Consider the following 19415-nt stretch of genomic DNA (forward strand, 5'->3'; position numbering starts at 1 on the left):
GTCCAATTAAAAATGTTAAGAGGATCTGAATACATTTTTCCGAAGAAGACATACAAAAAGCCAACAGACATATGAAAATATGCTCGATATCACAAATTATCGAATAAATGCAAATCAAAACGGCAATGAGATATTGCTCATACCTGCAGAATGGCCATTATCAAAACGTCAACAAGAGGGGGAAAAAATAGTGTAGCTGATAGAGGCACTGTTCATCCCTCTGGTGACCAAATCCAAGTTGTGACAAAAACAAGGAGCAAGCAGCAAAGAAAAATCACCTGGGATCTGGATGAACAAGCCACACAACTAGGGAGAAATCCAAGAAAATACCCTGCAGTAACAGAGGGTAGGACTGGGCAAGGACACAGGGCTGCCTGGTCTCCAGCAGATGAGTGAGACGAAGGCTGCAGCAGTGGCAGACGTCTCTTAAAGGGGTTGCGTCCCATGTGGATTTTTGTGGTGACAGACCTGCTCGCTCTGAGAACCAGTGCCGATTAGGCTGTGCACAGGGAGCACCAGGGACTTACAGAGAGATATTACCAGAGTGAGGGCCGAGGGGAGACTTGCTCTGTACATAAGTGCTGGCGATACCCACTGTTTCCTGTTGAGCCCACCCCTCTTCCAGTGTGTGAACACAGAGCCGCCATAGCCGTGACCTCATCAAACTGGATAACAGAGGTCGCTCCACCAGAGGATTCCTTGAAACCCCATTTCCCCCAACTCGTGGTCTCACCAAGCCACATCCAGGTATATCTTTAGCGAGTCAGGTACTCCCTGGTGAGCAGCGCCTAGGCTCACACTAGAGGTAGCTGGCCTCGGTTTCTGTGTGGCCTTATGAGGCAACTATAAGCACAGCATCTGTGGATTGCTTGTTGAATCTTAACAAATGCCTCAGAGGGGTAGAGGCTTGGGCTATATTTGGACTGCAGCTGAACCCCACTCAGAACTGTGCCACTGGACACCTACTTCACAAATCCACACTAATAAGACATGGAGACTGAGGAGCTTTGCTTAGCACACAGAAACAGACATGGAAAGGCAGCCAAAATGGGAAGACAAAGAAGCAGAAACCATATGAGAGAATGGAACAGAGATCCAGATATAATGGAGTCAAGTAATCTAGGAGATGCAGAGTTAAGAACACTGATTATAAAGATGCTCAATGAACTTTTAGGAAGTGTAGATAAACCCAGTGAGAACTTCAACAAAGAGATAAAAAAACATAAAAATGGAAATGAAAATTATAAAAAGGAACTAGTCTGAAATGAAAAACACATAATAATCTGAGATGAGAAGTATATTAAATGGAATAAACAAAGGAATAAACAAAGTGAATAAAGAAAAGGATCAAATGCCCTATCTAGAGGACAGGAAAGCCAAGGACTCCATCAGAATGGCAAGAGATAAGATGCCAAGACTATAAAAATAATTTAAGGAGCACATGGGACACTATTAAGGCTCCAAATATACATCTGATCGGTGTACCTGAAGAAAATTAAGATGGTGAACAGCTGTTTGAAGATGGAAAACTTCCCTAACGTGGTATAGGAAATGGACATAAAACCCCAGGAAGCTCAGAGAATTCTAAAAATCAGGGCTCCGAAGAGGTCCACACCAAGACACATCATAATTAAAACACCAAAGGTTAAATACAGACAAAGAATATTAAAAGCGGCCAGAGAAAAGCAGATAGTTACCTACAAGGGAATACCCATAAGACTGGCAGCTGATTTCTCAAAAGAAACTATGCAGGACAGAAGGGCTTGGCACAAAATATTTGACGTGACAAAGACCCAGGATGTACAACCAAGGATCCTTCATCCAGCGAAGCTATCATTTAGAGTTGAAGGACAGATAAAGAGCTTCCCAGACAAAAATAAACTAAAAGAATTTATCACCACCAAGCCAGTATGACAGGAAATGTTGGAGGGACTTCTTTAAGAAGAAAAAACATGTATCAAAAACAGGAATAAAGAATAGTAACAACAACATTCTTATCAATAAGTACCTTAAATGGAAAGGAATTAAGTACTCCAACTAAAAGACAGAGTGGATGAATGGAAAGGAAAACAAGACCTCCACATGTTGCCTACAAGAGACTCACTCCAGATTAAAAGACACACACAAACTAAAAGGAAGGGGATGGAAAAAGATATTGCTTTGATGGACCTAGAAGGTATTTAAGTCAGAGAATGATAAACACTATATGATTTCACTTATATGCGGAATCTAAGGAATAAAAAGAACCAACTAATCAAAACAGACTCACAAATATAATGGACAATTTGATGGACAAAGGGGAGGGGGATTTGCGGGGCTGGGAGAATGGGATGAAGGGCTAAAGAAGTACAAATTAGTAGCTGATGGACGCTCACGGGGAGGGGTGCATGGCACAGGGAATGCAGTTAGCATTAACATATTGGCTAGGTGGAGGATCAGGGGAGGGAGCAATTGAGGGGATCATTTTATGGACTATATAGATGTCTAACCAATGTACTGTATCCTTGAAACTAATTAAAATAAATTTTTAAAAAGTCAACAAATAACAAGTGTAGAGACTAGAGAACCCTTGTACACTGTTGGTGGGGTTGTAAACTAGTGCAACCACTACAGAAAACAGTATGAAGATTCTTCAAAATATTAAAAACAGAGCTACCATATGACCCAGCAATTCCATTTCTGGGTAATTATCCAAAGAAAATGAAAACATTAATTTGTTTAAAAGATACATGCAACCCTATGTTCACTGCAGCATTATTTATAATAGCCAAATTATGGAAGCAACCTATGTATCCACCAGTAGATGAATAAAGTAGTAGTACATATATACCATAGACTAATACCCATAAAATAATAAAATCTTGCTACCTGCTACAACATGGATGGACCTAGAGGGTATTATACTAAGTGAAATAAGTCAGGCAGAGAAAGATAAATGCTGTATGACTTCGCTTATATGTAGAACCTAAAAAAACAAATGAACAAATAAAACAGAAACAGACTCATGGATACAGAGAACTGATGGTTGCCAGAGAGGAAGAGGGGTGGGGTATGGGTGAAAAGGTGAAGGAGAATAAGAGGTCCAAGTAAGTCACAGGGATGTAATGTGTATAGGGAATACACACACACGCACACACACACAGCATAGAGAATATAATCAATAATATGGTAATATTATGGTACCAGAGTAAGTAGACATCCACAGGCAAACAAATAAACCAAAACCTAAGTCTTACACCTTTTTAAAAAATTAACTCAAAATGTATTACTAATTTAAATGTAAGAAGTAAAATATAAGCCTCCTAGAAAAAAAACATAAAAAATTCTCAGACTCTAGGGGCTAGGCAAAGAAATCTTAGATTTGACACCAAAAGCAAAATCCATAAAAGGAAAAACTGATAAATTGGACTTCACCAAAATTAAGAAGTGTGCTCTGCAAGAGTCCTGGTAAGAGGAAAACACAAGTTAGGTGGAAGAAATCATTTGCAAACCACATATTTGATGAAGGACTTTTATCTAGAATATTAAGAAAACTTTCTAAACTCAACGGTAAAAAAATATTATAAATAAATATCTCTTAGCCTCTCTTATTCTTCTCAGATATTGCATGACAGGTTAATAGTCAGATCCTGAGAAGGAGTAGGAGGTATCCTCGGGGTAAATGCCAGCTCTATAGATCCCTATGAAATCATCTTTTGTTATTTCTGGCCTCTGATTATTTTCCTTAATTTATAGTCAAGTCCAGGTATACTTTTTAAAAGATGCTTTTATATTTTTTCCAACATTTAAGTGCTTCACATGAGAAATGATCTCTGCACCTTTAGTCTGCCATACTGCCAGAAATGGAAATCAAAATTTGGATGTTAACTTTAGGGCCTAATTCTTTACATGTGAATGAGCATATATGTTTCATGCAGAAACAAAAAAAATTATTATTTTTACTAAAAATTTATTACTTACTATTTCAGTAAGTGGCTTCTACTAGTGCAAAAATTCTTCATTAAGGGAAAAATAATGCTTTACTTAAAGCTGAGAATGCTGTTAACTTCTACCAGAATACGCAAAAGAAACACATTCTCAGATTATATGCTAATTCTGTTTGAAAATTTGGACATGAAGTTTTCGAGAACTCCAGAGTTATTACTTGAGAATGTTCAGAGGGTATTACATTATCAACTAGTTACATGCACTCCCTTCCCTGTCGTGATCTATCTTGAGTAGGGGGCCTCATTTTCTACATCTTTAACTTCTTAAAGCAGTACTTTTCACACGTACATTTTTTTAGTAATGTGACTCACATTTTCACATAAAATCTCATGCAGAACTTAACAGACTTGAAATTCAGGATGGGAAAAAAGATAAAGGATGCCTCGTTACATTTAGAAGTCCTTCCTCTCATTACCACAAGAGTTTGAAAATCATTATCAAACACAGGGCCTGGCATAAAGAAGCATTCAAAAGTATTTGTTAAATAAAAACATGAATACCAAAAATAAACTACATAGCAGGTGATATATTTGATTATAAAAAGTTTCAAAATTCCTATCTAGGGAAAAGTAGGAAATTGTACTTCAAACAAAATTGTAAAGGGCATAAATAGTGATTGACAAGAATCCAAGACAGGAGATAAGAATCCAAGAAATTACAATCTTTTCCAAATATTTTAGATTCCATAGGTATACGAGAAAACAAAATTACTTAAGATATGCTCTCATAACTTAAGACAGAGATAAAGTAAAGAACAAAGTTTCAAGTCAAAGAGACTGGTTAAAATTCTAATTTCTCTGTTTGTAGCCACGAGGCTCTAAGGAAGTTACTTGACCTTTTTTAGCCTCAGTTTCCTCATTTTAAAAGGACATTAACACTAACAGACAACTTGTGAGATTAAATGAGCATACATGTGTTAGATGCTTAGCAGTTCTTAGCCTGATATGCTCCTTATGAGGCAAGTGGCTTTAAAAAATCACCTACACATTGGTGGCTCTCCAAATTATTTCATATCATTCCTAATGGTCTAGCCAAAGCTTGAGAAGAGAATCTAATATAACCACCAATATTTTCTACTTGGAGGAGACTGAAAAAATAAGAGCATCAACTTCCACATTTGTTATCAAAATCATAAAAACCGTGAACAGACCTAGCAAAACCAGTGAACATACCCCAAGCATTCACTAACACAATTCTTATATTTAATTTAGCCCCAAAATAGACTCAGAAGAATTAATAATGCCAATACCTCACAACTTGGGAAGTTTAGAAAGACTGTTTCCCCTGAACTAAACAGAAATGTATACTTAACTATTATGTCATTGAAAGCAAGTGATTGTTTTTGAACAAAAACGACACAGATTTTAGGAAAGAGTGGCACAATATGTTACCACTCTCCAAGGCTACTGCGGTTAGAATGAGTGGAAATGGGTTTAAATTTCAACATTAGGACTTGGAAATCAATTTCCTGAGTACAGGTATCCCTGGTTTTTCAAAGTTTGCATTACACCACCTCACTTTTATGAAAGACCTACATAGTACTGTTTTCAATAACCAAAAGAAATCCAAGGAGGATTTTAGCTTTTAAGAATCGGCCACTGTTTGTTTTGCAGTAATCCTTTATAGAGGCAGTGTACACCTCAAGCAGCAAGAGCAGCACCACCAAGCGCCTTCCCCAGGAACTACACTCAGCATCTCTGCATTAAGTTGCCATAACTTTGAACTGCATATGTGAACATCTGTGTTTTATCTTGACTAATTTTGTGCACCTGTTAGTAAAACGTGTACTAAGGTATAAGAAAAGCCTAAGAGAGCTCACAAGGATGTTAATGCTTAGGGTAAAACTGGATGTAAGTAAATATATTTGGTATGATTTGTTAAGTTATTTTTTAGGACTAGGAATGCTAAAATATTTTTCCATGTAAGTTAATAGTAACTGCTTCTTCGCTTTGCACAATCTTGGCTTACAAAAGTTTTCATAGGAACGCATTACTTTTAGATAGCAAGGTAAACCTGTACTAATAAGGGAGGCTTTCAAATTTCCTCTTCATTAAAGATCTTTAAATTGAGAAGAAATTCTCCCTATGGTATTAGATCTAAGTGAGGTTCTCTTTCTTAATCAGTAAGTCTCAATAAGTATGTTCTGACACAGTGATGTTTAACAGGAAAACATTTATTCACAAAGTTCTGGATTTACAATGTTCTCTGAATCAGGTCTATCAATCAGAATAATACGGTCCACCTCTGGGGTTACCTGGAAATGTGGAGGGGAGCATTTTGAAATTGTCATGATGACCACGGGGGAGAGCAGAAGAGAAGGATACTAATGGCAATTAGTAGTTGGGCCCAAAATGCTCAATGAATGATAGTCATACACTACACACACCATGGCATCCTGTATACCCGACTCCACCAAAGACCACCAAAGACCACCAAAAAAAAAACCATATAAATGCTTCTCATTTCTCTCTCCCCTAAACAAAGTCAAGCCAGACCACTGTCTTTAATCTTCAATGTCGAGGGCTTAATATGGAGAAGAGAAGGTATACAACTTGAAATCTACTGACAGGCAGCTTAGTTACTACCATTCTTGTAGGATGCTATCTTCTTGCCTCTTTTTTCATTTTCATAATCAAGTACAGTCTTTTCAAATATCTATGCTCACAGTTTTCACCACCATATTTCTCCACCATGGTATTTCACCCTTGTTCCAACACCATAGCTAGCGGATATGAGAAAAATTCTCCACTCTACAAGTATCCTTGGTATCTTGAATCCACATATGCAAGGAAGACGAAGATCCATATGCAGTATTTTGTGCGTAGCAGCACATGTTCATCTTAATGGGGGATAAGGTCCACAGGTTACATAAGGTTCTCAAGAGTCTCTGACCTTCAAACATTAAAACAACTGCTCTACTGAAAACTATCTCAAAAATCTTTAATAATTCCTGTACTCAAAAATCTCTGATAGTTTCTAAATATCTATGTGCTTTAAACTCTCAACAATTTAGCCAAAGCCCTTCATAATGTAGCCATTATCCTAATATTCTGGAGTTTAAACCTGCTAATTTTCTTCAGGTACCATTTGATTGTAATAAACCAGACTCTTCCTTCAAACATATACTTTCCTTTTTCAAAGCCCCAATCAATTTCCTGTTCAGAAACACCTTCCTGTATCTTCAAAAATTATCAAAATCCTAATCATTCTTCAAGGTCCAATTGAAATGCCACACCTATAAAGATTTTCCTGTCTACTCAGCTAAAATTAACCTTATTAGCAGCTGTGCTTCCATAGTATATGTATTTTTATTTTTAATCTTGCACTTGTCACATTCTACTTAGATTTACGATTTATGGTTTTAGTATTGTATGCCTTCTATTAGAATGTAACTAAAAAAGCATAAGCCATGTCTTACACCTCACTGAGATCAACAGTAAGCAACACAGTACCTTACATAATATAGATGTCTAATATAAACATCTAAATTCAATTCAATTTGAAAAGAAATTTGACTATTATTAAACAATGATGAAAGCTACGAAGAGCAAAATACTTAGAAAGAATATGGCAATTATATCCTCTAAAACTTACAAAATGGCCATTCTAGTCTAATTATATATAAATTCATACCCATAAATTCTTTCACACAGAAGACAATGATAACTTAATTTTGGAAAGTCTATATGAATAAACACCCTTAAAGAGAGAAAAAAATGGTGTAGATGATAGAGGCTCTGTTCATCCCTCTGACGACCAAATCAAAGTTGTGATGGAAACAAGGAACAAATAGCAAGGAAAAATCGCCTGGGATCTAGATAAATAAGCCATACAACTAGGGAGAAGTCCAAGAATACACCATTCAAGGGCATAAGGTAGGACCGGGCAAGGACACGGGGCTGCTTGTCCCAAACAGCTGAGTGGGATGGAGGCTGTGGCAACGGTAGAAGCCTCTTAAAAGCAGCCGCATCCGAGAGTGGGTTTTCGCAGTGACAGATCTGCTCACTGGGAGCACCAGTACCGATTCCGCTGCACGCAGCGAGCACCAAGGACTTACAGGGAGACATTGTCAGAGTGAGGGCCGAAGCAACACTCGCTGTGTACAGAAGTGCTGGTGGTATCCATTGTTCCCTTTTGAGCCCTCCCCCACTACCAGTGCACTGGACACAGCACCGCCATAGCCGTGACGTCATCAAACTGGATAACAGAGGTCTTTCCACCCAGAGGATTCCCTAAAACCTTGCTTCTCCCAACTCGCGGTCCCACCCACGCCACATCCAGGTGGATCCTCAGTGAGTCAGGCGCTCCTTGCTGAGCAGTGCCTAGACTCACACTAGAGGTAGCTGGCCTCGGTTTCTGGTGTGGCCTTATGAAACAACTATAGGCACAGCATCTGTGGATTGCTTGCTGAATCTTAACAAATGCCTCAGAGGGGTAGAGGCTTGGGCTATATTTGGACTGCAGCTGAACCCCACTCAGAACTGTGCCACTGGACACCTACTTCACAAATCCACACTAATAAGACATGGAGACTGAGGAGCTTTGCTTAGCACACAGAAACAGACATGGAAAGGCAGCCAAAATGGGAAGACAAAGAAGCAGAAACCATATGAGAGAATGGAACAGAGATCCAGATATAATGGAGTCAAGATATCTAACAGATGCAGAGTTCAAAACACAGGTAATAAAGATGCTCGATGAACTTTTGGGAAGTGTAGATAAATCCAGTGAGAACTTCAACAAAGAGATAAAAAAACATAAAAATGGAAATGAAAATTATAAAAGGGAACTAGTCTGAAATGAAGAACACATAATCTGAGATGAGAAGTATATTAAATGGAATAAACAAAGTGAATAAAGAAAAGGATCAAATGCCCTACCTAGAGGACAGGAAAGCCAATCAGGACACTCAATCAGAATGGCAAGAGATAAAAATAATTTAAGGAGCATATGGAACACTATTAGGGCTCTAAATATTCGTCTGATCAGCGTAACTGAAGAAAATCAAGATGCTGAACAACTGTTTGAAGAAATAATGATGGAAAACTTCCCTAACTTGGTAAAGGAAATGGACATAAAAACCCAGGAAGCTCAGAGAATTCTAAAAATCAAGGCTCCAAAGAGGTCCACACCAAGACACATCATAATTAAAACACCAAAGGTTAAATACAGACAAAGAATATTAAAAGCGGCCAGAGAAAAGCAGATAGTTACCTACAAGGGAATACCCATAAGACTGGCAGCTGATTTCTCAAAAGAAACTATGCAGGACAGAAGGGCTTGGCACAAAATATTTGACGTGACAAAGACCCAGGATGTACAACCAAGGATCCTTCATCCAGCGAAGCTATCATTTAGAGTTGAAGGACAGATAAAGAGCTTCCCAGACAAAAATAAACTAAAAGAATTTATCACCACCAAGCCAGTATGACAGGAAATGTTGGAGGGACTTCTTTAAGAAGAAAAAACATGTATCAAAAACAGAAATAAAGAATAGTAATGACATTCTTATCAATAAGTACCTTAAATGGAAAAGAATTAAGTGCTCCAACCAAAAGATAGAGTGGCTGAAAGGATAAGAAAACAAGATCCCTACATATGAAAAGGCAGGGGATGGAAAAAGATAATGCTTTGATGGACCTATAAGGTATTTAAGTCAGAGTAAGATAAATACTATATGATTCCACTTATATGCAGAATCTAAGGAATAAAAAGACCCAACTAATCAAAACAGACTCACAAATACAGTAGACAATTTGGTGTCAGACAGAGGGAAGGGGGGTTTAGGGAGCTGAGAGAATGGGGTAAAGGGCTAAAGAAGTACAAATTAGTAACTGATGGATGGTCATGGGGATGGGGAGCAAGGCGTAGGGATTGCAGTTAGCATTAATATGTTGGCTAGGTGGAGGGTCAGGGGACGGAGGGTGCAATTGGGGGGATCGTTTTATGAACTAAATAGGTGTCTAACCAACGTACTGTACACTTGAAACTAAATTAAAAAATAGTTTTAAAAAATTTTGCACACAGATTAAGTGAAAAAATAAGATAAAAACTCTTAAAACGAATGTAAAAATTATTCTGAAACTGTTAAAACATTATACAATCACAGATTTTAACTAATCATGACTACTATAGTCCACTTTCTTTGACCATAGCATATGTTTTAACTACCAGACTGTATCTATTTTTCAGCAGTGCTATAGTTAAGTCTTCCAAGGGTTAAAATTAACTTGAAACAAATGATAACTATATTAAGACTATCAAATTATGATGCCCAGGTTAAATTACATCCTAAAAATATGAAAAATCTTAGAAAGGGAATCAAGTTTGTGAAGTTTTACATTTTATGATTATATTATATAAAACCAAATATAAATTTAAAAATTTAGACTCACATATATTCTTTTGTCTCTCTTTATTTAAATTTTAAATGATTTTACTCCTAGTAAGTTTTTTATAAGAAGATTCGTGAAGTAATAAGATTTAGCTAACTGAGAAAATATACTTGTGGAGCTGACCCTTGAACAAAGTTGGGTCAGGTCCACTTATACGCAGAATGTTTTCAATAAATATATTGTAACAGTTTTTTGGAGATTTCGTTACTACCATGAAGCAAATACACTGATTATACCTGGCTACCATAAAGCAATCATATTGCTGCTTCCTTATTAATGAATTGTTACACCTGTAAATAAATACGAATTTCTTTTTCATATTACCTTTTCATTTTTGATGTCTAGTGTTAGTAATACGAATAACATCCACAGTGTTCTGTATCTTATAAGACAATATGGATGTAGGTACTAACAGACAATTCATCTTGCAAACAGAAGACAAATGTACTACTGGCATGGAGAAATACAGGAAAGTACAGTAAAGGTATTTTCTCTTCCTTAGGATTTTCATAACATTTTCTTTAACTTACTTTACTGTACGAATACAGTATATCATACAAATAACAAAGAAAATATGTGTTAACTGATTCTTTATGTTATCCATAAGACTTCCAGTCAACAGTAGGCTATTAATAAAGTTTTGAGGAAATCAAAAGTTATATGTGAACTTTTGACTGCACAGGGATTGATGCCCATACCTCCACATTGTTCAAGGGTCAAGTATACTTCACATAGTAATTTAGATCCTGGGGAAAAAACTATTTTCCTAGTCAAGCATGCTTGCCTAATTTGAATAGCTTCAAGGCTTTACAGCAAAGAGTTCTGGGCAGATGGTCAGAGAATCATAAAATAAGTGAAACAGAAACCTCTAGGTCAATTTTAAGTGCTAAATAATTGCTTTCATTTTGTATAGCTTATGAACTTACTATAGGAAAAATGTGATAATAAAAAATATGTTCATGGGTTAGTTAATTTCTATTTTTGGACCCAAGGCCATATGCTGCTAATTATTCAAGAGTAAATATTAGAAATACTCTGTGTTTACACATGTGTTAAACAAAGGCTCTTTATATGAAGTTATGCAAAACTATAAATTAGAAACTTTTTGGTTTAAAAACATTGGTTAGCTATAATATTCAAAAAAGGAGTATACAAAAAAAAGCAATAAAAGCAGGTACAATGCTAAATAAAATGTCTTACAATTAATAAGCCATGTTACAACTGATACACATTTCAATAAAACAGACTGAGCAATGTGAAAACTAGTTTATGTTCTTTGCATATTCTTTTGTATATATGTATTTTATCTTTCTCAACAAAGCTAATTAAAGGTAAGAAATAGGCCAAAGAATTCCAGAATCAACATTATTTTAATTTGGCATGTTATGACATCTAGATAAATGACTGAATCCAGTCTTTGTTGTAAATACTATGATTTAAAAAGTTAATAATGGCCTTCTATTTTATAAAGAATGTTAACACATATATAGAAGAATGATGCAATAGGAAATAGAATGGTAATACTAGTAATAATGAAATTCTAGGTCTTTGCTATGCCACAAAGGAGAAATGTAAACTTTAGCAAATAATTTCTTTACCTGCGTCTCAGACTCCTTACCTTACCTATATGTTATGAAAGTGAAAGAGTTGATTTTAGGTTCTATTCTAGATATTATGATTTGGTTCATATGAGCAAAGATATTTTACCTAAATATGAATGTTAATGATAGTTAGAAAGGAGAATTACAAAGCATTAGACACTGAAAATTCAAATATGAAAATTTAAGTTCTGTATGAACAAATACACTTAAAAAAAATAACCAAGTATTCTGAAATTTTAGGACAGGCAAACAAGGAATAAAGAACAGTTAAGTGTGTTAACAAAAGCATAATCTCAACGGGAAACCACAGGGCTAATCGATGCTCAGTTTTGGGCTCAAAAATATTATAAATTAAAGATCTCTCTATTTTAGAATGTTGATAATTAGTAACATTCTACATGAACATTAGAAACATGATATAATATATAATTAACACAATTATTAATTGATTCTGAAAATAAGCTCACTATACTCCGGAAAGTTAAAATCAAATTTTTATAAAGCAGTAATTCCATAATTTATGAAAGTGTTCAAAGGCAGCATCCTAAACTGAAAGTATACAACTATAAAATGGCTAAAGGTTGCAGGGAAGCCATATAACATTTCTACTTTTGTTCTCTGTAAGATTCATTTGGCAATAAAAGTGTTATATAACTCTATCTTCAATTTTTTTTTAATTAAGTACAAAATTGAAGAGGAAAGAGAGGAGGCCCCAGAGCTTAGGACTGTCTAAAGAACAAACTCCTTACATAATATAATACCATATTCAGAGAAGGAAATCTCATTGCTTAAACAACCTGTGAGTAAATAACTTTGATCTTGGACCTCTAATTCATCCACCAAAGAGTCAATGATTTCAATAGGACTGATCTGAGGTTCTTACATAGATAATATTAAAAACTGGGTAACTGTCCATTTTGCTAAGACCATAATATAAATTTTGTCAATCCTAAACTGATTGTAATAAATCAAACCAATTTGATTATGTAAAGTGAAACCTTACTCCTGAAAATTATGAAGCACAAAATATTAATTAAGATCTTCAAATAGGCCATCAAATTTGTTTTTTAAAAAAATATCTTACTGTAATGAAGTCATCCCCTTTAACCATTCTTCCTTGGTAAAAAATCCCATGCTTTCAGCCTCCAATTTCCACGCTAAAACTAACATAATAATCTGGAAAGAACAGAACATAAAGGATAGGGGAAAAGTCAGCATAGAGATAATCATGTCTATATTTATCATGGAGAGCATTTTTATAAAACTATTTCCATCTTTCAATTATTAAAGAGTACAAGCTTTGGAATTATTAACTATAAAGAAATTTAGGTGGACCAATTTCTTAAAAGTAAAAAGTTCTAACAGTTTCTGAAGGTAGAATCTCTCTCACTCTATTACAAACAATATTTGTATCAAGAAAGAGAACATGTGCCCAATTTTAATTGATTAAAAATACCATAAATAAAACTCTATAATAATAAACATGAAGAAACAAAATCTACATATAAGATTAAAGTGTCCTGATTTTTAGAAATTCAAAAATAGGTTCTACCCCACCTGTATTCCATTCTACTTAGAAATAAAACATACATTTTCAGGTTCAACACCAATGTCTTCACAAAATTTTTCCATTCCTTCTGGCCCTACAACTTCATCAGGACCTTTAAAAACAAAAATAATTTATATATTTCGTTGTTATAATTTAATATCAACATAAAACATAAGCCATTGTGCTAAAGGCATCTATAAATATAAATATACCATAACATTTTTGTAAATAATTAAATTTGAATTTTGACATATCTTTGAAGTATAACTTTTTGCTACAGAATTTAAAATTTTAGAGATGATCTTTAAACACATTACCAAATGAAATTAAGAAAAAAATGAAGCAGTATTAATATCAATCACTAGTTTGTACAATAACTTGAACCTATCCATTAAAAAAATTTTACTGACAACCTTCTCTAAAGAAAATTTTTGGCAATGCATGAATATAAAGAAGCATATGGTTTGACTTTCTTACTCTACTAGAATGTGCCAGTATCAACCTACAATAATTTAAGACAAGAATCAGAGAATATCTGTTTAGTTACTAAAACAGGTCATTTATTACCCTTTTAAAATATATTCGAAACTTAATACTTTAAAAAAATATACATACTATGAAAATAAAAACTTAAGGAAATTACTGCATTCCAATTCCAGAATGAGATATTTTCCTTATCATCTTGGTTCTCGAATAGATAGCAAAGCATTAGTTTTGCCACCTTAATGTAGAAACAAAAGTTTAATCCTTCAATTAGCTTATCTATCATTTGTCTAAAAATTAACAATACTTGTTTTTTATTTTTCTCCCTTAGTAATACGAGTCAGTACACCAATTCTCATATTTTTTGTCATCAGATTCCTAAAATATATTAATTACATTTTTGTTAGGCCTTTTTGTGATTGGATAAGATTAAAGCAAATTTGTGACAACATGAAATTTGTGACCTTGAGAACATTATGCTACATGAAATGACAGAAAAAGACAAATACTGTATGATCTATTCACTTATATTTGGAATATAAATCAAAAGAAAAACTCATAAATACAGGGAACAGATTAGTAGTTGCTAGAGGTGGAGGTGAAGGGTGCGCAAAATGGGTGAAGGTGGTCAAAGCTATAAACTTCCAGTTATAAAATAAGTACTGGGATATAATGTAAAGCATAGTGACAATAGTTAATAATACTGTACTGTATATTTGAAAGTCACTAAAAGTGTAGATCTTATAAGTTATCACAAAAAAAATTTTTTGTAGCTGTGTGGTGATAGATGTTAACTGTATTTATTTTGGTGATAATTTTGCAATATACACATAAAGCAAACTATTATGTTGTATACCTGAAATGAATATATTATATCTCATTTTTTAAAAAGACTAAAACAATATGAAATATGATAGAAATAGGTTTACCACACTTGGCTTCTGAAATATTATTGTTAAAGTAAGAGAAACTTATTTTCCTTTCATAAAGATTAAAAATACCTAGCTTTATAAATCACAGACGAAACCAAGGTTGCTAAGGTGGCATTTTATATCACTATCATTAGTCCACAAGCGCAACATGAAGCCAATATCCTTAGGTTTTTTCTTAATAGAAGAATGTAGCCATCCAGTATGTGGCCAATATATTCTTGCTGTTTCAGATGAGATCCAGGTTGCTAAAATGACGTGGTCTGAACCAAAACCCTTTTAAATTTTCTTGGTTTAAATAAGTACTGCACTTATTTGTGCAGTGAGGTGTTAAAAGGTGAAAGGGTGACTATTATAGGAAACTTTCACTTCCTAATATATACTTGGAGGATTTTTTTTAATGAGAATGTGTTAATTATGTAATTTAAAAAGCAAACATATACCATAAAGCTGTTAAAAAATACAAGTAAATATGCATCCTTATATGTGGGTTTGGATGAAAGTAAACATCAGATAAAAAATTTAACAAAACAAAGGTTTTTTTTTAAAGGTATGATAGGAAATATAATCTAAATTTCTCTACGCAACGAGAAAGCTGACCTGCTCTCGAAGCTTCCATCATTCGTAATTAGAAGAGAAAGCTGAAGAGTTATGTTGAGAAATATCAATTATTGTTATAAAATACAGCCTCTTTAGAAACTGTGGGATTAGTGATTAAAATTAAATTATTTTAAATAGATATGTAAGACCTCTCTGTAAACAGTAGGTGAGTTTCCTAAAGCAATGCAAATAAATACAAACATATTTAAATCTAAAATAAGGTCTATACCAATGTTTTCTTCCCAGATTGCATATTAATTATTTCTCTTGAAATATATTCTTCCAATAAAACTACTCTCAAGGTAAAAACCTCTGGAGCTGAATTCGACTTACTCTTTCAGACAAAATACAGGTTTCCAATCAATTTAAGAAGCTACAAAAATTATTTAGTTTACCAGATGGATCCTTATTAGGACTATATAATTCTATCCCTTATTCTTGATTCCTTATAAAACTTTAAAAGTGCCTTTTCACTTTCTATGCTTTTGTTTAATAATAATAGGCCCAGCGTATTACTGAATCCTTGCTAATTTAAATATCAGTCATGATAAGAGATCTTGTGAAAGGGCAAAACCATCAGGCTAATCACACATGACCTATAATATTATATTAACAAGATTAGTGTTAATTTATAACTAAAAAAATTTTTTTATTTTTAAATAACCATAAAGAAGTGTTCCTAGCTATACCTGCAGAGCCTAAAACCATGATGCTAAGGAAGAAAAACTGTGCTTAATGAATGATATAGCATCTTTAATATGAGCTATCTAAAGGCTATATTGTTAATTTTGGAACAGTATTGCAACCATATAAAACCAGTAAATCTGATGCTGCAATACTATTTATTCCTCTTTTAATAAAAGCTAACATTTATTGAGTTCTGATTAAATACCAGGTACTGTGCTAAGTGCTTCATATATTATCTCAATAAGCAGAATTATTGTTTCCATTTTAATAAGGGACATCCCCATTTTAAGATGGAACAGTTACTGTTTATTTGGCAAATAACTGGTTCCTCCTTAATCAATTTGGTCTCTGCCCACAGAAACCTCTAGAGAGGCCTTTCCTAATCACTGTATTTTAAAGTTCACCGGAACTTTCTTTTATCTCTGCACTTCGCCATATTTATTACCTTTATAACCCTCCACAAACTATAATTATCTTTCTACTTACTTATTTAACATATTTCTTCCCACTAGAAGACAAATCCCCAAGGGCAGGGATCTATCTTAACTTGTTCACTACTATATCCCTAACACTTAGCACAGTGCCTGACATACAACAAATGCTCATTCAATGAATGACAGAAGTTAACCTCCAGTGTCCTAATATTTTCTTTTCAAAAGGAAAATTAGTTGCCACATACACATTTAAAAACAAAACAAAACAAAACAAAAAAAAAAAACAAAAACCCTTACAAGATAGTAGTTAAAGCACTGGTTCTGCAATCAGAATGACCTAGGTTTGAATCCTGGCTTTTGTCATTGTATGATCTTAATTAAGCAAGTTACTTATTAATCTAATCATGAGTTTTTTCATCTATAAAATAAGGATAACATTGTTTATTTAACAGAATGGTCACAGGAAAATTATATAATTAGCATAATTATTGAAGTAAAGATAGCAATTATTATGCTGGCTATTACAAAAACTCCAGTTTAGGAAATGAATGTTTAATTAGAATCTCATGCTACCCAGGAAAACCCTAAAAGAGGTAAAACAAGTAAGCATAAAAAAAAAAAAGACTAATTAATCTAATGGCATCTAATAACCTTTATAAGTAAAATAAGATGAGTGACCTTTTATTCTCTATCATGCATATCAGTAAAACTGGCATTTTGAATAATGGGTCAACATTTTAAATGGAGGTCATTAAAAAAATGAATTCTCTTCATTTAATTTGGGTTAGTGGTTGTCTTGGGATGCCAGTAATAGCAATTTTTCTGGTCTAGGAAGAATCTGTTCTGTTACTAAACAATTTTTAAATTATACTTTTGGGATCACTCAGCTGATCCCAACAGAGAGGATACTGTATCCCCCACCTCAAAAGTCTTACTTTCCATACAGTTAGCCTAAATTTATATCTCAAGTTCAGAGTACACTTGAGGCCTTAACTTGATTATTACTACATATAAGACAATGACTGCATATACAGTTTTATTTTAAACAAACACTCTAAAATGATAGTGATAAAAGAGGGGAAGGGGAGCCATCAGGGAGGCAGGTAAGAGAAAGGAAACAAGGAGAAAAAAGACAAACAAAAAAGCTTTAAAAATCAATCATTACAGAAGACCAAAACCATTCTAATGGGAAAGAAAATGTCATATATGCTTATAAAGAAGTTAGTAATAAGTGGGAAACAAGTGTTTTCCATATATTTGCTCAGCCTGTCCCTGGCTTTGACTTCACCTCACCCCACGCCAAGAGTTTTTACATCTACCACTTAGAGAATTTACCGTAAAGTTAGCTCCTTCAAGAAGCCATCCCTGACGCTTTCAAGGCTGGGTTACATATTCCTCCTATGAAATTTCACAGTGCATCTTCCTAATAGAGCATTTATCAGTCTGTTTAATTTAATTAATATCAGTCTGTTTAATTTCTTATTTATTATTGTCTCTCATAGAAGTTAATGACTAAATAGCAATTATTAAAGGTTAAATGTGTTGTGCAATTATATATCTGAGTTTAAAATTTTTCACTACGTCTCCCAAAAGTTTCAGAAAATGTCAGTTACTGGTTCAGAAAAATTTCAAAAAAAAAATATTGAAAAGAAAAATAAGAACTATATATAATACAAAATGCTTTATCATATACTTTGTTTTCCAGACTGTCAACTCTACTTTAGCCAATGGACGTAAACCAGTAAGTGAATCTGTTTACAAACTGTATTAATAGTAAATGACGTTCACCCTTCCAACTAAATATAAACTGAATTATATATATATATTTTTGTAATTATTTTTTATGGTGACATTGGTTAATGAAATCCAGTAAGTTTCAGTTGTACGTTTTAACAGTAAGGCCTGTATATATTTGCACTGTGTGCTCACCTCCCATAGTTAGATTTCTTTATATCATCACACATTTGACCCCTTTAACCCCACTTACCTCCCCACTCCCTCTACCCTCTGGTAACCTCTAGTCTATAGTCCATGTTTGTTTGTCCTGTTCATCTGTTGCTTTTAGGTTTATATCCTACATGTAAGTGATATCATGTGGTTTTCAACTTTTTCTGTCTGGCTTATGTTGCTTTAGCATGATTATCTCGAGGTCCATCCATGTTGTCGCAAGTGGCAGTATTTCATCTCTTCTTATGGCTGAGTATTACATATTTAAAGACAGCTTGAAACAGTACCAAATTCTTAGCCTACCCAGAATCCCCAGTCTTGACCCTGATCCCAGCCCACAGCACTAGCACACAGCAGCCATGAAATAATTTGATAAATGAATGAACCAAAACAAAAAGAAAGTAAAAAATGTTTTAAAGCATGTGACTGATATATTAATTTCATTACCTGCATACTCATAAAACCAAGCCAGGCACTTCTTGCTTGAAAAATGTTCCTCTCCACTTATTAGTCTAGCAGAGGGCTGGGATCTGCAATAGCTTAGAAAACACACAAATGCCTAAGAATTTAATCATCTTAACTTTTAATGAAAAGCTAAGTTCAATAGGAAGTACTCCAATCCAAACTAAAACTATTTTTTTTATAGCTGCCATTATAGAAAAAAAAATTGGGAGTTAAGTATTTGCAATTTGATCTAATAGTCTATACACTAACATTGCTGGCTAACAAAACCCAAATGCTACATTGCTCACTATCAAATTCCAAATATATTAACTAAAATTATTTCCTCAGATTTCAAAAGA

General features: G+C 34.1%; 1 protein-coding gene across 3 annotated transcripts in view; it reads right to left on the reverse strand.

Moving 5' to 3' along the window:
* The window catches only part of DCUN1D5 (defective in cullin neddylation 1 domain containing 5), a 31573-nt gene that overhangs the window by 9999 nt on the left and 2159 nt on the right, over positions 1-19415 (reverse strand). For 2 of the 3 annotated variants that reach the window (XM_039858750.1, XM_039858751.1), the window contains exons 2-4: positions 19060-19151; positions 13574-13644; positions 13068-13159 (exon numbers count right to left, since the gene is read on the reverse strand). In XM_039858750.1, coding sequence (XP_039714684.1) covers positions 13068-13159; positions 13574-13644; positions 19060-19151 — 255 coding nt within the window. The remainder of the gene's footprint in view (positions 1-13067; positions 13160-13573; positions 13645-19059; positions 19152-19415) is intronic. The other variant, XM_039858752.1, reaches the window with a different exon arrangement.

Source organism: Pteropus medius, unplaced genomic scaffold, assembly GCF_902729225.1.
Source record: "Pteropus medius unplaced genomic scaffold, Ma_sr-lr_union100, whole genome shotgun sequence".
NCBI classification, from domain to species: domain Eukaryota; kingdom Metazoa; phylum Chordata; class Mammalia; order Chiroptera; family Pteropodidae; genus Pteropus; species Pteropus medius.